The sequence below is a fragment of the Salmo trutta genome, chromosome 22, assembly GCF_901001165.1.
Source record: "Salmo trutta chromosome 22, fSalTru1.1, whole genome shotgun sequence".
Taxonomy (NCBI): domain Eukaryota; kingdom Metazoa; phylum Chordata; class Actinopteri; order Salmoniformes; family Salmonidae; genus Salmo; species Salmo trutta.
The window spans coordinates 44861611-44884286 of NC_042978.1; the positions used below are offsets into that span (position 1 = coordinate 44861611).

A 22676-nucleotide genomic window follows, 5' to 3' on the forward strand; every position below is an offset into this window, starting at 1 on the left:
CCTGTCTGTCTGTCTGTCTGTCTGTCTGTCTGTCTGTCTGTCTGTCTGTCTGTCTGTCTGTCTGTTTGTCTCTCTCCATCTCTCTATCCCAATTCCTTTCCGTCTGTCTGTCTGTCTGTCTGTCTGTCTGTCTGTCTGTCTGTCTGTCTGTCTCCATCTCTCTATCCCAATTCCTCTCTGTCTGTCTGTCTGTCTGTCTGTCTGTCTGTCTGTCTGTCTGTCTGTCTGTCTGTCTGTCTCTCTCTATCCCAATTCCTTTCCGTCTGTCTGTCTGTCTGTCTGTCTGTCTGTCTGTCTGTCTGTCTATCTCTCTCCATCTTTCCCTCCCTCCCTCCTTCCCTCCCTCCCTCCCTCCCTCCCTCCCTCCCTCCCTCCCTCCCTCCCTCCCTCCCTCCCTCCCTCCCTCCCTGTCTGTCTGTCTCTCTCTCTCTCTCCATCTCCCTCTCTCTCCCTCTCTCTCCCTCTCTCTCCCTGTCTGTCTGTCTGTCTGTCTGTCTGTCTCTCTCTTTCTCTCTCTCTCTCCATATCCCAATTCCTCTTTATCTCTCTCTCCCTCTCCATCTCTCTGTCTATCTCCATCTTCCTCTCCATTCCTCTCTGTCCAGGCCAGCGTCCAGCAGCCATCGTGTCCCCCATCGCGGGCACCACCAGGGACATTGTGGAAACCTCTCTGGACATTGGGGGCTTCCCTGTCCTCCTGAGTGACACCGCAGGGCTCAGAGACTCCTCAGACAGCGTGGAGAGAGAGGGGGTCCGCAGAGCCCGCCAGAGGTAGGTGCTTATCAATCAATATCAACGTGTATACACTGCACCACATACTGTATATGGTACAAAGCATTATGGTCAAAATGCATGTTCCATTTCAACTAATTCAATATCTTTGTTATGCATTTCACCTAAAATGAATACACTAATTCTTATCATCAGGACTAGGATATGGAAAGACGTTAAACAATACGTTATGGCGAATTATTGGGAGTCTCTTCCTGTGAATTGTGACTTCTGTACAGAACAAAGCCTAGTGTTGTCTACATTGTATGGGCAATATGAACAAAATGAACAAGATACTTGAAAATCCTCGAATACAAATAAATAATTCAAGGCTTTTTCCATATGTTGTATTTTGGCTCCAGTTCCTGTTCCTCAGTGTAAAGAGAATGTATGGATATAAATACCAGACGTAAACACACTCAGGAGGTGGGAGGATGTGGCACTATGCACATTAATATTTACCATACAGAGGGTGAGGCAAACACACACACACACACACACACACACACACACTGACGGCTGCCTCCATTGTTTACACCAGTGTAGAATAGCAGCAGCAATGTATATATTCCTCCCTGAATATATACACACACACACACACACACACACACACACACACACACCCTCCACAGACTTGGCCAGGCTGACGAGAGGGGAGAGAGAGAGAGGGGAGGGGAGGGAGGGAGAGGGGAGGGGAGGGATAGAGGGGAGAGTAGGAAGTGCAGGCAGTTCTTGTGCTTAAAGGGACTTTCTGTATGTCTGTCAGGGGATCCAGGGCTCATGACCTGGGAGAGGGCAGGAAGGAAGTAGTCAGAATAAGCATCCTGCTGCTACTGCTGCTGCTTGTCCCTGGGGGCAGGGGAGAGTCCCTGGGGAGGGGGGGACAGTCTCTGGGGAGGGGGGTCCCCACAGAGATACAGTTAATTATGTGTCTGTCTCTAGATTCCCTACCTATGCTTCTGTTTCAACAAAAATTGACATAAAAAATTGACAATGCTATGCAATTCTATTCTAATCTGGGGGATTATAAAGTGGGACTGCAGTGGATAGCAACAAATTTACAGACTCCTGACCAGTTCTGCTATTTTGTGTTTTTTTACGCTGATCTTAAAAATGTTTTTACATAATGTCTCCGCCATCATTTCCTATGACCTTCTAGAGATCAGAACAGCGATCACTAACCTCCATTTGGATTCCAGTTTGTACTTCAACGAGTCGGTAGCTCTGGACGTTCTGCTAACTCTGGACGTTCTGCTTACTCTGGACGTTCTGCTAACTCTGGACGTTCTCCTTACTCTGGACGTTCTGCTAACTCTGGACGTTCTGCCTACTCTGGACGTTCTGCTAACTCTGGACGTTCTCCTTACTCTGGACGTTCTGCTAACTCTGGACGTTCTGCTTCCTCTGGACGTTCTGCTTACTTTGGACGTTCTGCTTCCTGTGGATGTTCTGTTTACTCTGGACGTTCTGCTTCCTCTGGACGTTCTGCTTACTTTGGATGTTCTGCTTCCTCTGCAACAGGCAACCGCCTGTTGCCGAACGTACAGTCACTAGAGAATAAACTAGACAAGCTCTGTTCGAGACGATCCTATCAATGGGACCTAAAGATCTGTAATATTCTATGTTTCATGGAGTTGTGGCTGAACAAGGACAAGGATCATATACACCTTGTTGGCTTTTCCATGCATCATCAAGACTGGTCTGCAGCCTCGGGTAAGCTGAGAAGGGGAGGGGTGCCTCTTTAACAACAGCTGGTGCGCGATCTCTAATGTTAAGGAAGTCTCAAGTTTTTGCTCGCCTGAGTTGGAATACCTTATGATAAGCTGCAGGCCATACTATTTACTATTTTTCGTAGCTGTCTATTTACCACCACAGACCGATGCTGGCACTACAAGCTGTATAGGGCCATAAGCAAATACACTTCTTGTGGCCGGTGATTTTAATGCAGGGAAACTGAAATTCGTTTCACTTCATTTTTACCAGCATGTTACCTGTGCAACTAGAGGCGAAAAAACTATATTACCTTTACTCCATACACAGAAATGCATACAAGGCTTTCCCTCACCTTCAAATCTGACCATAACTCTATCCTGATTCCTGCTTACAAGCAAAAACTCAAACAGGAAGTACCAGTGACACGCTCAATTCGGAAGTGGTCCGATGAAGCGGATGCTAAGCTACAGGACTGTTTCGCTAGCCCAGACTGGAATAAGTTCCGGATTCATCCAATACCATTGAGGAGTATACTACATCAGCCACCGGCTTCATTAATTATGGGACTAAGATTGAATCTTACTACACAGGCTCTGATGTGGCAGGGCTTGCAATCTATCACGGATTACAAAGGGAAACCCAGCTGCGAACTGCCCAGTGACGCGAGCCTACCAGACAAGCTAAATGCCTTCTATGTGTTCTTTGGGGCATGCAACACTGAACCATGCATGAGAGCAATAGCTGTTCCGGACGACTGTGTGATCTCGTTCTCCGTAGCCGATGTAAGACCTTTAGACAGGTTAGCATTCACAAGGCCGCAATGCCAGACAGATTACCAGGATGCGTACTCAGAGCATGAGCTGACCAGCTGGCAAGTGTCTTCACTGACATTTTCAACCTCTCCCTGACCCAGTCTGTAATACCTACATGTTTCAAGTAGACCATCATAGTCCCTGTGCCCATGAACACCAAGGTAACCTGTCTAAATGACTACCGACCCGTAGCACTCACATCTCTAGCCATGAAATGCTTTGACAGCCTGGTCATGGCTTACATCAACTCCATCATTCCAGACCCACTCCAATTTCGCAGTCCACCCCAACAGGTCCACAGATGATACAATCTCTATTGCACCCCACACTGCCCTCTCCCACCTGGACAAGAGGAACACCTATGTGAGCATGCTGTTCATTCACTACAGCTCAGCGTTCAACACCGTACTGCCCTCCAAGCTCATCACTAAACTCAGGACCCTGGGACTGAACACCTCCCTCCTTCTGCAACTGGATCCTGGGCTTCCTGACGGGCCACTCCCAGGTGGTGAGAGTAGGTAACAACACATCTGCCACATTGACCCTCAACACGGGGGCCCCTCGGGTGCGTGCCTAGTCCTCCTGTACTCACAGTGACCTGGAACTGTGCTGCCAGGACAAAAACCTCTCCCTCAACGTCATTAAGAGAAAGGAGCTGATGGTGGACTACAGAAAACGGAGGGCCGAGCACGCCCCTCATCCACATAGACAGGACTGTAGTGGAGCGGGTCGAGAGATTCAGATTCCTCAGTGTTTACATCATTAAGGAATTAACATGGTCCACACACACCAACACAGTCGTGAAGAAGGCACAGCAATGCCTCTTCCCCCTCAGGAGGCTGAAAAGATTCACCATGGGCCCTCAGATCCTCAAAAGGTTCTACAGCTGCACCATCAAGAGCATCTTCACTGGCTGCATCACCACCTGGTATGGCAACTGCGAGGCGCTACAGATGGTAGTGCGTACGGCTCAGTACATCACTGGGGCCTAGCTCCCTGCCATCTAGGGCATCTATACCAGGCGGAAGGTCCTAAAAATTCAAACTCCAGCCACCCAAGTCATAGACTGCTCTCTCTGCTACCGCACGTCAAGCAGTACCGATGCACCAAGTCTGGAATCAACAGGACCCTGAACAGGACCCCTACCTACACTATATGTACAAAAGTTTGTGGACACCCATTCAAATTAGTGGATTCGGCTATGTCAGCCACACCCGTTGAGGACAGGTGTATAAAATCGAGCACACCGCCATGCAATCTCCATAGACAAACATCGGCAGTAGAATGGCCTTACTAAAGAGCTCAGTGACTTTCAACGTGGCACCGTCATAGAATGCCACCTTTCCAACAAGTCAGTTCATCAAATTTCTGACCTGCTAGAGCTGCCCTGGTCAACTGTAAGTACTGTTATTGTGAAGTGAAAAGGTCTAGGAGCAACAACAGCTCAACCGCGAAGTGGTAGGCCACACAAGCTCACAGAACGGGACCACTGAAATCATCTGTCCTCGGTTGTAACACTCACTACCGAGTTCCAAATTGCCTCTCGAAGTAAAGTCAGCACAAGAACTGTTCGTCTGGGAGCTTCATGAAATGGGTTTCCATGGCTGAGCAGCCGCATACAAGCCTAAGATCACCATGCACAATGGCAAGCGTCGGCTGGAGTGGTGTAAAGTTCGCTGCCATTGGACTCTGGAGCAGTGGAAACGCGTTCTCTGGAGTAATGAATCACACTTCAACATCTAAGTGGAAGCAAGTCCCCGCAGCAATGTTCCAATATCTAGTGGAAAGCCTTCCCAGAAGAGTGGAGGCTGTTATAGCAGCATATTAATGCCCATGATTTTGGAATGAGATGTTTGATGAGCAGGTGTCCACATACTTTTGGTCATGTAGTGTATATGTACATATCTACCTCAATTACCTTGTACCCTCGTACTGGTACCCCATGTATATAGCCAAGTTATTACCTAGTACCCTTACACATTGACTCAGTACTGGTACCCCGTGTATATAGCCAAGTTATTACCTAGTACCCATACACATTGACTCAGTACTGGTACCCCGTGTATATAGCCAAGTTATTACCTAGTACCCATACACATTGACTCGGTACTGGTACCCCGTGTATATAGCCAAGTTATTACCTAGTACCCATACACATTGACTCGGTACTGGTACCCCGTGTATATAGCCAAGTTATTACCTAGTACCCATACACATTGACTCGGTACTGGTACCCCGTGTATATAGCCAAGTTATTACCTAGTACCCATACACATTGACTCGGTACTGGTACCCCGTGTATATAGCCAAGTTATTACCTAGTACCCTTACACATTGACTCGGTACTGGTACCCCATGTATATAGCCAAGTTATTACCTAGTACCCATACACATTGACTCGGTACTGGTACCCCGTGTATATAGCCAAGTTATTACCTAGTACCCATACACATTGACTCGGTACTGGTACCCCGTGTATATAGCCAAGTTATTACCTAGTACCCATACACATTGACTCAGTACTGGTACCCCGTGTATATAGCCAAGTTATCGTTACTCATCACATATTTATTATTTGTGTTATTTGTTTATATTATTTTCTGTTGTTGGGAAGGGCCGGTAAGTAAGCATTTCACTGTTACATGCTGACCACAGCGCTCGCGATACTTGCGCGAGCGTTGCAAAACAAATTTAGACATGTTATTCAATCATTGCTCCAAACTGCTCGTGCGTGTTAACGAGCGTCTGTGTAGCCAGGCGCTACAATAGAACTTGGTTCTATTTGTGACGCTTGATGCGCTGCAAGTCCCGCCTCTCCCTTCTCCTCATTGGTTTTTAGGAGCATACTGTATACCCACGTGGGTGATTGAAAGATGAACTGAGGTCCACACTCCAATCCAGTTGGTGGTGGTAATGCACATTAAAGTTGGTTTCCATATAAAGTCCAAAGAAGAAGAAGACGAAGGAGGTTTACCCTTTTATCTGTGGATTAATTGTCAGAGTAGAGGACTTTGTGCATTGCAGGTAAAATAACAACCCAATGTTTATATCCCAGGACAAATTAGCTAGCAACAGCATGCTAGCTACATTGCCATAAATGTTTAATGCTTTTCGACCGGTCCCCAAATTAATATATTTGGTTCAGAGTTCGTTTTGATATTTCAACTTGCATGTCCTGATCACGTCTGGTGTGTGTGGACAAAATCAACATGCGTGTGATGGTGCACGTGGATGCACGCCTTCGCACGCCCGGTCTAGTCAGCATGTTAGTCTACACTTGTTGTTTACGAAGCATGTGAGAAATAACATTTTATTTGATTGTGCATTTTCCCTTCAGGGTGGAGCAGGCTGATCTGACCCTAGTAGTGGTGGACTCCACCCAGCTACCCCCAGACCCTCAGCTAGTACCAGCCTTCCTCCAGGAGCACCTCAGCACTGTGCTGCCCAGCCTCAGCCCTGAGGCCGGCATGAAGGCTGCCTCAGACAGGGTCCTGCTGGTGCTCAACAAGAGTGATCTGGTACCTGAGGAGCAGAGGGAGAGAACAGAGGGAGAGCTGAGAGAGAGCCCGGGTCTCCCTCCTGCATGTTTTCTGTCCTGCTATACCAGTACAGGGCTGGAGGATTTCCTCACTGTGCTGCAGAGCCGGGTCAAGACTCTGTGAGTATAGAGTACAGTTCTGTGTGAATGTTACTGTATGCTTCTACGTAAGTTTTTTAAATGGTTTTCCTGTATATCAGGTAGTCATCATGGGCGGAATCCTAACTCTGATTGATAGATTCATTGTGCAATTCATTCAAAATTTTACTTAGGTAACACTTTTATGTTGCAAGTAAGTTAGGATTGGTCCCTAAGCATTTGATAATATCATGCATGACTTGTCATAACGTTATACACCCTGTGTTTACCCTACGGTAAGAGTTTCATTGTGTCGTTTACAGCCCGCCGTATCCTGTGGATATGAGGAATAAACTCTGATTAGATTGTATACATCCTGAGTCTTTCAAGAAAGTAACGCTGATAGCAGCTCCCAGACTGAAGATCAAACACCCCATTCTTTTGAAACATTTGGCAGCGCCGGCCGGCCGGCTCACCTACATACAGTACATCAGTTATAACACATCTGTTCCATCCAGGTGTGGTGACCCTCTGAGCGGAGCTCCCAGTCTGACCCAGGCTCGTCACAGAGCCCACCTCCAGCAGAGTGTCCAGGCCCTGAACCAGTACCACCAGTATAGAGACCAGGACCTGGCCCTGGCCGCAGAGGGGGTCCGCCTCGCCCTCACCCACCTGGGACGCATTACAGGACGGGTCGGAGCCGAAGAGATTCTGGACATTATATTCAGAGACTTCTGTATAGGGAAATAAATGGTTGAACATGGATACATGTCATGCAGAAAGGACACCCTCACACTAGATCATGTGACAGGGTGGAACACTAACACAGACTTTAAATGTAGTTACTCTAGCAAAAACCAAAATGTAACTTGTGTATTTCATTGTTCGTCCTGATCATTTGAACTGGTAGATCTCAACTCTAGCCACAGCCAGACTGAAGAAGTGTAAACATCTTAGCAGATCATCTGTGACTCTCTACTGAGTCACTGTTTGAGTCATCATCGCTCTGTGTTCTGTGGGAAAGAAACGGTTTGGTGGGCAATCAGTGAATTTTATTTGGGCAAAAGACATACAACACAATGTGTTCCCAGAGGATAGAACTTAAAAGTATTAATGAAAACACTTGTTTCCAAAGTGGTCCTCTTGTAAACCATATAGAACATATAATAGTTAAAAGACACGACAAAATTACAAACAAACACGTTACATGAAATCAAATTGACATCCTAAAAAGTGGCACTTTAACTCTAAACTAATTCATTGCACATCATTCCTATCTGTTACAAAATAGAACCTGACCAGCAGTAGAAGTAATGAAGGGGGTACTGGAGTGGTTTCTCTTAGACAACCTGGTCCAAATGAAACCCTTGGCCTGCTAATGAAGGGGGTACTGGAGTGGTTTCTCTTAGACAACCTGGTCCAAATGAAACCCTTGGCCTGGTTTTTAAAGCTATTTCTGTTATCTGTTGGCTTGATCTCTAAGGGAAGGCTATTCCATAGGCAAATGCCTGTATAGAAAAACTTGTTCTTCACATTACTGTTTAGTCTTGGGACATAACACCAGCTCTGGTACTGTAAATGTGCTGGTTATAGACCATGTCAATGTGGTTTAACTGTGCTGGTTATAGACCATATCAATGTGGTTTAACTGTGCTGGGTATAGACCATATCAATGTGGTTTAACTGTGCTGGTTATAGACCATATCAATGTGGTTTAACTGTGCTGGTTATAGACCCTGTCAATGTGGTTTAACTGTGCTGGTTATAGACCATATCAATGTGGTTTAACTGTGCTGGTTATAGACCATATCAATGTGGTTTAACTGTGCTGGTTATAGACCCTGTCAATGTGGTTTAACTGTGCTGGTTATAGACCATATCAATGTGGTTTAACTGTGCTGGTTATAGACCATATCAATTCGGTTTAACTGTGCTGGTTATAGACCATATCAATGTGGTTTAACTGTGCTGGGTATAGACCATATCAATGTGGTTTAACTGTGCTGGTTATAGACCATATCAATGTGGTTTAACTGTGCTGGTTATAGACCCTGTCAATGTGGTTTAACTGTGCTGGTTATAGACCATATCAATGTGGTTTAACTGTGCTGGTTATAGACCATATCAATGTGGTTTAACTGTGCTGGTTATAGACCCTGTCAATGTGGTTTAACTGTGCTGGTTATAGACCATATCAATGTGGTTTAACTGTGCTGGTTATAGACCATATCAATTCGGTTTAACTGTGCTGGTTATAGACCATATCAATGTGGTTTAACTGTGCTGGGTATAGACCATGTTAATGTGGTTTAACTGTGCTGGTTATAGACCATGTCAATGTGGTTTGTCATATAACCTGGGTCTGGGGCACAATCATTTATTATATCAAACAGATGATTAAGTTTAAGTTGGTCCACTCTGGACAACAAGCCCACCTCCCAGAACTCCTGTACCCCTCTGTGGGTAGTGGGAGGGACATTCAGCATAACATTCTTTTCTTCAGCTTTGTTGATAGCCCACTACACCAGGCAGAAACGTTTCTTCTTTTTGATGTTAAAGGATCTAGTGTTACGATATAGAAATAGCATTTGTTAACTGCTAAAATCCTTTCTAAACAGCAATCTAATCTCCAGATATAGATGGATCATCTCTGTGATCTGTGGGAAAGAGACGGTTTGGTAGGTGATCATCTCTGTGTTCTGTGGGAAAGAGACGGTTTGGTAGGTGATCATCTCTGTGATCTGTGGGAAAGAGACGGTTTGGTAGGTGATCATCTCTGTGTTCTGTGGGAAAGAGATGGTTTGGTAGGTGATCATCTCTGTGTTCTGTGGGAAAGAGATGGTTTGGTAGGTGATCATCTCTGTGTTCTGTGGGAAAGAGACGGTTTGGTAGGTGATCATCTCTGTGATCTGTGGGAAAGAGATGGTTTGGTAGGTGATCATCTCTGTGTTCTGTGGGAAAGAGACGGTTTGGTAGGTGATCATCTCTGTGATCTGTGGGAAAGAGACGGTTTGGTAGGTGATCATCTCTGTGTTCTGTGGGAAATAAACTGTTTGGTAGGTGATCATCTCTGTTTTACTGTGGGAAAGAGATGATTGTCTCTGTGTTCTGTGGGGGAAAAAACAGTTTGATAAGCGATAATCTCTGTTCTGTGGGAAATAAATAATCGTCTCTGTTCTGTGGGAAAGAGGCGGTTTGGTAGGCGATCATCTCTGTTCTATGGGAAAGAGACAGTTTGGTAGGCGATCATCTCTGTTCTATGGGAAAGAGACAGTTTGGTAGGTGATCATCTCTGTGCCCTTTCCCTCAATCTGGCCTTGATTAAATATTTATGTTTCCTCGCTGAACTCCTCACCCCTCTTCCCCAGTTTACTCCTTCTCACCTCTGTCACACAGTCTCTCTGTCACACAGTCTCTCTGTCACACTGTCTCTCTGTCTCTCTGTCACACAGTCTCTCTGTCACACAGTCTCTCTGTCACACAGTCTCTCTGTCACACAGTCTCTCTGTCACACAGTCTCTCTGTCACACCGTCTCTCTGTCACACCGTCTCTCTGTCACACCGTCTCTCTGTCACACTGTCTGTCTCTGTCAAACTGTCTCTGTCACACTGTCTGTCTCTGTCACACTGTCTGTCTCTGTCACACTGTCTCTCTGTCACACTGTCTCTCTGTCACACCGTCTCTCTGTCACACCGTCTCTCTGTCACACAGTCTCTCTGTCACACTGTCTCTCTGTCACACCGTCTCTCTGTCACACCGTCTCTCTGTCACACCGTCTCTCTGTCACACCGTCTCTCTGTCACACCGTCACACCGTCTCTCTGTCACACCGTCTCTCTGTCACACCGTCTCTCTGTCACACCGTCTCTCTGTCACACCGTGTCTCTGTCACATTGTCTCTCTGTCACATTGTCTCTCTGTCACATTGTGTCTCTGTCACATTGTGTCTCTGTCACATTGTGTCTCTGTCACATTGTGTCTCTGTCACATTGTCTCTCTGTCACATTGTGTCTCTGTCACATTGTCTCTCTGTCACATTGTTTACTGCGGGTGTTGAAGTAGAGGGCTGTGGGTCCCGACAGAGATCATTGTGGCGCAGTCTGTATTGTTCATGCTGCGGTCGGGAGCGGCCGTTCAAACCAGACAACTGTGGGATGCAACTCAATATTAGGAAGGTGTCCTTAATGTTTTGTACACTCAGTGTAGGTGTGGTCCCAATGCAATAGAGTAGACTGCCTATGCTGGGGTGGGAGAAGAATGGGCAGATATCTTTCCAAGGAAATGTACTTCCTAAATATGATTAGGCTATAGTTTACTACATTGCCTAAAAATAATTATTGATCACCCATATTTGTCTCTGTCTGAAAATCGTCCCACTCCTAAAAGGTAGGCTATAAAACGTTGCTTAAGAGAAAGTGCAAACGTCTCCAACTCAGTAAACTACATCTACCCTCTTGGCTGATTCGTGAGAATCTCTGGTAATTTAAACTATTTCTTAGGTTATTTTGGATGGATTTTGATATTGCCTATAGGGCGCAAAATTTCTGGACCATAGCTGACAAGTGAGTTGTGTCCTCACATACGCCTAAATGAACGTTGCGGGCCTACGGTTGAGTTCAGGTCCAGTTATTCCTGGTGCGATATGAAAAACTGTGGGAGAGGGATGAATAAATCAGTGGCGCGCAGACCTCTATATTGAAATGCCTTTCTGTTTGGCATCTACTCGGGCCTTGATGTTTTCTCCAGCAGTTAGGGGATGTGTTTAACCCAGCTGTATAACACTGCTGAATCAATAGAGCACAATGGAGAACAGTAAGTAACAAAACAAAAGGCAAGTTATTGGAATTAAGGAAGTCTACATGTATGGGTGGCAATGAGCCGACATTTTGATAATGATAACCAGTTGATATGTTATTATCATTAACCTTGGAAATCCTGGAAAAGGCTGCTTGTTTTTCCTAAGAAACAGGATTGTTGGTACCTGGAATTCTCTGATCTTCTGAGAAACAATGTTCCTGATAAGTGTTTGATAAAAAAAAAAGTCCATATAGTATTGTAATCTATTTTTAATAAGTCTGTTATATCAGCTGATGTAAGAAGGGCTATATAAATAAATTTGATTTGTTAGAACTGGAAGAACACACCAAGGTAAAATTAGTTTTATATTGGATACTCGGTGGATATTCTCATCAATAGCATTGAACCAAGCAAACCGTCATCTATGAAGATGGTCTTAAACAATGCCTTCTGTGACTATGAAAAGGATATATTCTGAATCGGGGGAGGATGGACAACAATCCACACCTTTTTTGTAGACATTTTGATTTTTTTCTGGGGACATGTGCTTTTGTGTAAGAGCTATTGAAGATTGAAAGCAAAAAAAAAAGTTTTAAAAAACACATGGATTTTTGTCCATCCGCCCCTGATTCAGAATATACCATCTTCATTGGCATGGCATGCTTGGTTCAATAGCTATTGATGAGAGAACCGAATATCCAATATAAAAAACTATTTTACCTAGGTGAAGAACACCTGGAATTCGGCTTAGTGATTACCAGGATAAACGTGTGCTTTTACAACAAAGTGATGAAAACAAGAACATAATTGAATATTCTTGTTTCTCTATTATATGGACGTTTTCAACATTACCTTTATGACAAGACACCAATGGACGTGTCATGGTTGAGTGATGAGTGTAGAGGAACCTGTGTGGTAATTGTGTTTCCTCTGACGGAGGTGCTTGTGCGTCTGTGAGCATGTACTTGTGTTGTGAGGAACAGGGTGGCAATAGAGTGTAATTGGGGGCATTCGGGTTCACATTCACAGATGTGCTCTGTGTGCGCACTCCCCCTGTTTGACCCAGGGTAAGACAGACTGTGTGTGTGTGTGTGTGTGTGTGTTTTTGACTGACCGCACAGGGGGAAAAAAACAGTCCTTAAACAAAGGATTTCCTGAGAACAGTAGATGCTCCTTCACCTGTAGTTCTGTCATGCATGATGAACAGACGCAGTCCCAGCAAGATGTATCTTATAAACAATCACTTTTTAGTTGAACTATTATTCTCCTCCAAGAGTGGCTGTACATTATTAGGCTATAGAGTGGCTGTATGTTATTGGGCTATAGAGTGGCTGTATGTTATTAGGGTATAGAGTGGCTGTATGTTATTAGGGTATAGAGTGGCTGTATGTTATTGGGCTATAGAGTGGCTGTATGTTATTAGGGTATAGAGTGGCTGTATGTTATTGGGCTATAGAGTGGCTGTATGTTATTGGGCTATAGAGTGGCTGTGTGTTATTAGGGTATAGAGTGGCTGTATGTTATTGGGCTATAGAGTGGCTGTGTGTTATTAGGGTATAGAATGGCTGTATGTTACTAAGCCCTTGCAGACAAACCACATGATAAAAATCACATCACTTCATGTTTGCAACATCATAAGAGTGCGGCAGAGCAAGCTTCAAACAGGAAGCTACCCCCCAAGCACAAAGTTTTTTTCCTGTTTTGATGTTAAAGTTATAAAACTTCCATAAATAATGCACTTTGCCGAATTCTGATGTATATGTACATACTATGTACTGGTGCATCAAAATACATTAAAAAGTTGGCAATATTGTGTTTTAATGTAATTGAATTGTGTATTTTTTGTTGTTGTTGTTGTCCCGCTATACCAACCCTAGCTAGCTAAAGTAGGACAGCACAGTGCAGCTAGAGTAGAACAACATGGAGTAGCTAGAGTAGGACAACATGGAGTAGCTAGAGTAGAACAACTTGGAGTAGCTAGAGTAGGACAACATGGAGTAGCTAGAGTAGGACAACATGGAGTAGCTAGAGTAGGACAACATGGAGTAGCTAGAGTAGAACAACATGGAGTAGCTAAAGTAGGATAACAGAATAGCTAGAGTAAGACAACATGGAGTAGCTAGAGTAGAACAACATGGAGTAGCTAAAGTAGGAAAACAAGGAGTAGCTAGAGTAGGACAACATGGAGTAGCTAGAGTAGGACAACATGGAGTAGCTAAAGTAGGACAACATGGAGTAGCTAGAGTAGAACAACATGGAGTAGCTAAAGTAGAACAACATGGAGTAGCTAGAGTAGGACAACATGGAGTAGCTAAAGTAGAACAACATGGAGTAGCTAGAGTAGAACAACATGGAGTAGCTAGAGTAGGACAACATGGAGTAGCTAAAGTAGAACAACATGGAGTAGCTAGAGTAGGACAACATGGAGTAGCTAAAGTAGAACAACATGGAGTAGCTAGAGTAGGACAACATGGAGTAGCTAGAGTAGGACAACATGGAGTAGCTAGAGTAGGACAACATGGAGTAGCTAGAGTAGGACAACATGGAGTAGCTAGAGTAGGACAACATGGAGTAGCTAGAGTAGAACAACATGGAGTAGCTAGAGTAGGACAACATGGAGTAGCTAGAGTAGGACAACATGGAGTAGCTAGAGTAGAACAACATGGAGTAGCTAAAGTAGGACAACATGGAGTAGCTAGAGTAGGACAACATGGAGTAGCTAGAGTAGGACAACATGGAGTAGCTAGAGTAGGACAACATGGAGTAGCTAAAGTAGGACAACATGGAGTAGCTAGAGTAGGACAACATGGAGTAGCTAGAGTAGGACAACATGGAGTAGATAAAGTAGAACATCATGGAGTAGCTAGAGTAGAACAACATGGAGTAGCTAAAGTGGGACAACATGGAGTAGCTAGAGTAGGACAATATGGAGTAGCTAAAGTGGGACAATATGGAGTAGCTAAAGTGGGACAATATGGAGTAGCTAAAGTGGGACAGCACGGAGTAGCTAAAGTAGGACAATATGGAGTAGCTAGAGTAGAACAGTCTTATAGGCTTTTCCATTGGAGGAAAGAGATCCAGTTTACATTAGGAACCCCCTGTACTTAGGTTTGGCAGGGACCTGGATCTTGTAGTACTATATACAGTTTTGTTGTACTGTTATTAATACTATTAATACTGTTGAGTGAATTCAGAATAATTGGGGCACTTTTTTCATTTCCATCTTCTGTAACCTCTTCAGACATCTATCCAACATATTAACCCGATACATTTCTGAAATCCTCAGATGTTTCCTAATCAATCAAATTTAATTGAAGTGTCATTGGGGTACACACCCATTTGTGTACACTGAGTCAAAACCATATTTTCTGTTCGCATTTGGTAGATTGGGACAGCAGGTTAGATACACTGGGACAACAGGTACATTATGTATGGATATATAGACACCCTAGACCAGGATGTAGATACATTATGTATGGATATATAGACACCCCAGACCAGGATGTAGATACATTATGTATGGTTATATAGACACCCCAGACCAGGATGTAGATACATTATGTATGGATATATAGACACCCCAGACCAGGATGTAGATACATTATGTATGGATATATAGACACCCCAGACCAGGATGTAGATACTTTATGTATGGATATATAGACACCCCAGACCAGGATGTAGATACATTATGTATGGATATATAGACACCCCAGACCAGGATGTAGATACATTATGTATGGATATATAGACACCCCAGACCAGGATGTAGATACATTATGCATGGATATATAGGCACCCCAGACCAGGATGTAGATACATTATGTATGGATATATAGACACCCCAGACCAGGATGTAGATACATTATGTATGGATATATAGACACCCCAGACCAGGATGTAGATACATTATGTATGGATATATAGACACCCCAGACCAGGATGTAGATACATTATGTATGGATATATAGACACCCCAGACCAGGATGTAGATACATTATGTATGGATTTACGGATGTGTGTATATCATGGGATTTCACCTCTGTTATACTAGCTGTGATAACAGTTTTCCCATGTGGAGCTATTTACAGACTTCATTTTGCATAACAAGGCTATAGACATTATTTTCTCTCCAATTCTTCCACTATTCTTTGAAATTTGCCAAAAAAAGAAAAATATACGTGTTTCACAAAGGCCACTGCTGCAGTTCTTCAACTGGTGGCGAGGACTACACGTGTATAACAAAGATCACTCAAAGAGGAAGAATATTCTTTAAAGAACTGCAAATTCAAACTTTTATTTTCTCAAAACCAACACACTTTCAGAAACATTTAATAAACATTGAATTGCGTCTTAGGAAAAATTATTTACATATAATCACATTAACTTTATTTGTACACATTTATTGTTTTTAACCTGAGTATAAAGTTAAAGGAGAACACAAACGCTTTTCCCAGTAAACGGTGAATCCCAGTAAACGGTGAATGCCAGTAGACAGTGAATTCCCAGCCTAAACTCAGCAATCAAACACAAGTGGAATTACAAGGATAAAGTCAACCCTATTAAATTCATTATTAAATGAATTACATTTAAAAGCGATATGTACTGTATACACTGAGTGTACAAAATATTAAAGACGCCATCCTGATATTGAGTTGAAGGTAACCTGTCTCCTCCCTTTCATCTACACTGATTGATGTGGATTTAACAAGTGACATCAATAAGGGATCATTGCTTTCACCTGTATTCACCTGGTCAGTCTATGTCATGGAAAGAGCAGGTGTTCATAATGTTTTGTCCACTCAGTGTACATTTGTAGATACAGTTTTTAGACTGAACAAAAATATAACCGCAACATGCAACAATTTCTATGATTTTACTGAGTTACACTTCATAGAAGGAATATTCATTAGGCCCTAATCTATGGATTTCACGACTGGGCAAGGGCACAGCCATAGGTGGGCCTGGGAGGGCATAGGCCCACCCATTTGGGAGACAGGTCCACTCACTGGGGAGCCAGGCCTAGCCAATCAGAATGAGTTTTTCCCACACAGAAATACTCTTCAGCATCTCCCCCCCCAGACGATCCCTTGAAGAAGCTAGATGTAAAGGTCCTGGGCTGGCGTGGTTACACGTGGTCTGCGGTTGTGAGGCCGGTTGGATGTACTGCCAAATTCGATAAAATGACATTGGAAGTGGCTTATGGTAGACAAATTACCATTCAATTCTCTGGCAACAGCTCCAGTGGACATTCCTGCAGTCAGCATGCAAATTGCACACTCCCTTAAATCAAATCAAATCAAATTTATTTATATAGCCCTTCGTACATCAGCTGAAATCTCAAAGTGCTGTACAGAAACCCAGCCTAAAACCCCAAACAGCAAGCAATGCATGTGAAAGAAGCACGGTGGCTGGGAAAAACTCCCTAGGAAAAACTCCTGAGAAAGGCCAAAAACCTAGGAAGAAACCTAGAGAGGAACCAGGCTATGAGGGGTGGCCAGTCCTCTTCTGGCTGTGCCGGGTGGATATTATAACAGAACATGGTCAAGATGTTAAAATGTTCGTAAATGACCAGCATGGTCAAATAATAATAATCATAGTAATTGTCGAGGGTGCAACAAGCACGTCCGGTGAACAGGTCAGGGTTCCGTAGCCGCAGGCAGAACAGTTGAAACTGGAGCAGCAGCATGGCCAGGTGGACTGGGGACAGCAAGGAGTCATCATGCCAGGTAGTCCTTAAAACTTGGGATTGTGTTGTGTGACAAAACTGCACATTTTAGAGTGGCCTTTTATTGTCCGCAGCACAAGGTGCACCTGTGTAATGATCATGTTGTTTAATCAGCTTCTTGATATGCTACACCTGTCAGGTGTATGGATTATCTTGGAAAATGAGAAATGCTGACTAACAGGGATGTAAACAAATTTGTGCACAATTTGAGAGAAATACGTTTTTTTTGTGCGTATGGAACATTTCTGAGATCTTTTATTTCAGCTCATGAAAAATGGCACCAACACCTTCACATGTTGCAATGATATTTTTGTTCAGTGTACATGATGTAGGACAGTAGATACAACCTATAGTGTCTGTAGTATTTACACATGGACATTTTAAGGTCTAAGAGCACACGTTGATCACGGAAAGGCACCACACCCAATTCTCCAGGGACCATATCAGTAAATGCCTTCATTTTCTCACTCTGTCATGGCCTCGGTAGAGCTGTGTGACTGGGGCATCTTCCTCACACCCGTCTCTCCTCACCTCACCTGAAGGACCAAACATAGCCGCCATCAGTAACATGATTACGATGTGGTGTCTGATTGATTCCATTTTAATACCTAAACTGGGTTTATCATTACTAACGTCTAGCATTAGGAGATCAGCTCAAACTGATATTTTGAACATGTAATGAGTTATTTATTGAACCTTTATTTCTGCAGTTGACAGTGAGTGTAACACCAGTGACTATGAGAGTCAGGGGTGTGTATGTACCATGGGGGGTTTACTGATCACTGGTGCTGCAATGGATGGCCCCCCCTTCCAGGCTGACATCAGTCCAGCAGGCTTTTGGCCGGTGAGCTGCATTACAGACAAAACATCACAAACGGATTGAGTTTTACAAGCAGATCCTCCTCATCCACAACGCTTTATGGACTCGTCATAATACTTGTGAAGTAGCCAGAAATATATAAAAAATGCACAGACACACACACTTGAAACAGTGAATTTCTTAATCGGCATGAGACCTCCATAGCCCGTAGCTACCGACAAACCATCGGTCAAACTGTGCTTCCTCCTGACGTGTGGTTGTTATTGTCTGTCCAAACCTTTTCGTTTATCTAGTCTGTCTGTCTCTTCCTGTGTTCCCCCCCCCCGACACCACTATTATGCTGACTGAGTCTTTCTCCTCAGCTATGCACCGGGACAATCATTATTGAAGGCCACAAATCCCATTCCAGAGGCTGGTAGGGTCACAGTGTTTCCTTGGGTTACATTGCTCAACTGCTAATGTAGGGTTGTAGTGTGCTGGTAATGTAGTTCACTCATACCATACGGTCCTCACTGATAACAAGCTTCTTTGGTTGGATCTGCTTGCTATCTAAAGTTATTTACAGTTCTGATAGTGTGCACAGTTATTATTCTCTTACCTTAGGGTTACAGTTGGTTATAGCGGTGGTGAGTGACTCGACCTTCCCATTGAGTGTTTTGACCTCAGCCTCCCTCAGAACCAGTCTCTCTCCCTGCAGGCTCTTCTCCTCCCTCAGCTGGTTCTGTTCCTTCAGCAGGGTCTCTACCTGCCTATCGTGGTTCTCCCGGATCTCTAGCAGCAGCCTGCTGCCCTCCGCCGCTGTCACGCTGCGGTTTTGATGACACTGCTGGAGGTCAAGGGTCAGGTGGCTGTTCTGGACCTCCAGGCGACTGGACTGGGCCTGGATGTTTGCCACCTGGATGAAGATGTTAACATATTGTAGCAAATTCTTGGGGTATCCCCAACCAGGACTTGAACCCGGGTCCAGCGACTGTCAAGCCAACACCTTAACTGTTACGCTAAGAGGCCCGAACCTCTTGACAAGGTCGCTAGGTGTTGGCTTAAGGTCACTATATTCTGTTTCATTAAGATGCTCTGCAGAGGCAGGTTGCTGTATGTTTGTTTGTAGAAAGCGATATGCAAATATACTTTTATTGATTAATTGATTGATATTGTAGGCAGTTGGGTAAAGCAGAAACAGACTGGGACACTGGCTAACCTGTAAACTCCAAGCTAAATTGAACATACCAATACTTTCAAAGTATTTTACATATATATTTGACCCAGGTCTGGTGTACTCTACATACCTTGTTCCCCACGTTGTCCAGGTATCTCTGGAACTTGTCCTCTACCTCTTTAGACAGGTTGGAGCATCTGGCCCTGATGTTCTCCATCTGCTCTGTCTGCTTCTCACAGGTCAGGTGAAAGGTCATGGAGTTGGGGAACAGGTTGTCGATGCGCACCAGGAAGTTACTGGTCACCATCTGGATCCCCTCCAGAGACTTGGCAAAGTCTTCTTTACACTTCTGGGTGTAGAGAGTCAGGTGCTCCTTCAGGTTGTTGTTCTCCCTCCGCAGAGAGATGGTCTTAAGGTTGTGGGCGTCACGGTCCTTGATGGCATTGTCCCTCTCGATGCGGATGTACTGGCTGGTCTTGGTGAAGTTGGCTTCGATCAGTTTGATTATTGATGCCTGCTGGGAGTTCAGAGACTGGAGGGTTTTTACCTCAGCTGAGGAGAAAAGATATTACAGCAGAAATTGTTGTTACTTGTTGTTATTAGATTGAAATGTTTGGGTGAATGTACTGTGTCACTGTGTCAGGTCTCTATCACAGTATTAGGATACAACGCTCTGCCTGAGTGACAAAGGGGAAATAGTAACGTACTGTTAGGAGTGGCGACGATGAAAGTGTTTTGATAAGGGGTGCTGGGACCCCGGACATGGCTCATCTCTATTTTCTTCTTGTCTGCTTCACACTGGCTCTGTGGAGGAAAGAAAGAAAGCGTCAGGTTTTGTCTTCATAAATGTTAGCTATGCTTCACTAATTGAAATAAACTGTCACTTTCTGGGGGAAAAGTTAGTGTGCAGATATCCTTGCATTATAGTCATGTAAGTGCAAAAACATTTGTTTTTATCTAACCTTCTAAGCTCTGAGATAAAACATAAATCAATTTCACAAGAGAGAACTGATACCATTTTTGCAGTAGAACCAGTTTAACAAATTGTTCATAAATGTAGAATTTTCTCTGTATATTAATTATTTCTCAGATCTAATGCCAAAGTAATTCCTGCACAATAAATGCGTCTAGTGCTGTATGTCAGCTCACAATAACAAAATGAACAAAAAATGAGCTAGTATCTATTTATATTGCATCATAATGTTACAGTCCCATCTCCTCACCGCTTTCAGTATGAGGGCTTTGATCTGCACCCCGGAGGCATTAGCTGCTTTCTTTAGCACAGCCACTTCTCCCTCCAGGGCTGTCTTCTCAGCCTTCCTGGCCACCAGCGCAGCTCCCAGGTCAGCTTTATCCTTCCTCAGGTTAATGTTGTTCTCGCTGATCTTGTTCAAACTCTGCTCCAGCTCCTCTACTCTCCTCTCTTCAGCAGACTTCTCTGGCTGGCCGTAGACCAGGAACAGCACTAGGCTCACGATGATGAGGGACTGGATCAGAGAGGAGAAGAAGAAGACCACCCTCATGTAATAGCCGCAGCTCTTTCCCTTTGCCTTGTGGATGTCCTTGGCCTCCAGGCCAAACTTGGCCTGTGAGTAGCTGTTGCTACTGTACATCTCTGCTGGATGTCGGTGTGGTCAAGACGAGGGTATTGAAAAGTCAATGGAGGTCTCTTTGGTTTCTCAGGGGAATTTCCCTCCTTCAAAAGCTCTCTTGGTGCTCTCTCAAAAGGTGCTGAAGCCTCAAAATGAGTAAACTCTTAGGTTACTAAAGTCTAAAACGAGCCAGAGTCAAATTCTCTTTGTCAGTAGTCCTGTATCTATGTAAAGGGTGACCCTGAGGACCAGGTTTATTAACGCTGAGGCACACTTCCTACGCTGTGACTCCTTCCTGGCCCTCCCCTGGCCCCTGGGTAGCCCGGCCCAGCCAGCGCACCGCTCCAGAGGTTATCATAACTTCACCCTGCCCTGCAGTCAGGGACGTCTGGGCTCACATCACTTTCACATTGCTAGCACTGCACAGCCCTCCTACAATTGTCAGAGACTATCATCACAGAATAACATATTGAATATATTGAAATAAAACAACAATGTGCATAGACAGGGTAAATCCATACAGTAATGTCATGAGTTATTTGCAGATGGGGCATGGCTGAAGGACTGATCCATCTATCTTGGTATGTTAGTGGGAACATCTCTCTTATTGTTTTATCATGTCAACCCAATAGGAGCTGAGATACCAGTCTTTTCATTTGAAAATAAAAAGCATTACAAAAAAATAATTGGAAATGAGGTTGAGATATCATGTTGGGAGATACGTTGTCCTAGACACCAGCCCAGACTCTGTATTCTTCCTCTCTCACCCCTCCTAGACACCAGCCCAGGCTCTGTATTCTTCCTCTCTCACCCCTCCTAGACACCAGCCCAGACTCTGTATTCTTCCTCTCTCACCCCTCCTAGACACCAGCCCAGGCTTCTCACAGTCAGACCTCTCTCGCCCCTCCTAGACACCAGCCCAGGCTTCTCACAGTCAGACCTCTCTCGCCCCTCCTAGACACCAGCCCAGGCTTCTCACAGTCAGACCTCTCTCGCCCCTCCTAGACACCAGCCCAGGCTTCTCACAGTCAGACCTCTCTCGCCCCTCCTAGACACCAGCCCAGGCTTCTCACAGTCAGACCTCTCTCGCCCCTCCTAGACACCAAATGTGGACGTGGCCCGTGCAGCACTGTGGGGAATAGTTGTTATTTTGTGATCCCTGAGAGGAGGACAGTTCCTTATTGTTGTTCTGTTAACTCCTCTATCGTAGCTGCCCCTGTGTCTGTGTGCTGCCTGGGGAACAGGAAATAGCATCTGCATGTGTGGATCACATTGTTCATTCATTTGTGGATGGAATGGGATCAGGAATTTGGCATTTTAGTTGTTTAGCGTGATATCTGCCGTTTTACTCCGAATTGTGATTGTCTATAATTAATCAGAAGTTACTGGAATTTCTGTTTTGTAATATAATTTTGTACGATTGTTCAAATATTTTACAATATAAAACATACACATACAAAACTACAACATACAGACACCAACATGCACATCTCCCTGCCCAGACCCCCCCCCCCCCCCATCATCTCCTCTCTGCCAAATGGCCTCAAACTGCACAATAGTGTTTCTCTCTGTTGCCCACGCACTTTCAACATTTAGATAATAAAGCATTTGACCTTTGGTTGATTGGTTGATTTCCAGTGTTTAAGTATATGTTATTTCAAGATGATTGAA

General features: G+C 44.3%; 2 protein-coding genes across 4 annotated transcripts in view; one reads left to right on the plus strand and one right to left on the minus strand.

Annotated features, from left to right (window-relative positions):
- gtpbp3 (GTP binding protein 3, mitochondrial) overlaps positions 1–9976 on the plus strand; it is a 32625-nt gene extending 22649 nt beyond the window's left edge. For both annotated transcript variants that reach the window (XM_029708117.1, XM_029708118.1), the window contains exons 7-9: positions 606–771; positions 6634–6954; positions 7431–9976. In XM_029708117.1, the coding sequence (XP_029563977.1) occupies positions 606–771; positions 6634–6954; positions 7431–7662 (719 nt within the window). In that variant the 3' untranslated portion in view covers positions 7663–9976. The remainder of the gene's footprint in view (positions 1–605; positions 772–6633; positions 6955–7430) is intronic.
- Positions 9977–17657: 7681 nt separating this feature from the next.
- On the minus strand, positions 17658–21240 carry plvapb (plasmalemma vesicle associated protein b). 2 transcript variants are annotated; one of them, XM_029708119.1, is made up of 6 exons: positions 20637–21240; positions 20121–20217; positions 19544–19965; positions 18856–19152; positions 18134–18286; positions 17658–17973 (listed from the first exon to the last, which is right to left on the minus strand). In XM_029708119.1, exons 1-5 carry the CDS (start codon positions 21024–21026, stop codon positions 18182–18184), a joined length of 1311 nt encoding a protein of 436 aa, XP_029563979.1. In that variant the 5' UTR covers positions 21027–21240; the 3' UTR covers positions 17658–17973; positions 18134–18181. The 2 variants fall into 2 exon arrangements, with proteins under 2 accessions (XP_029563979.1, XP_029563980.1); XM_029708120.1 differs by having other exon boundaries at positions 18200–18286; positions 20637–21239.
- Between the last annotated feature and the right edge of the window lie 1436 nt (positions 21241–22676).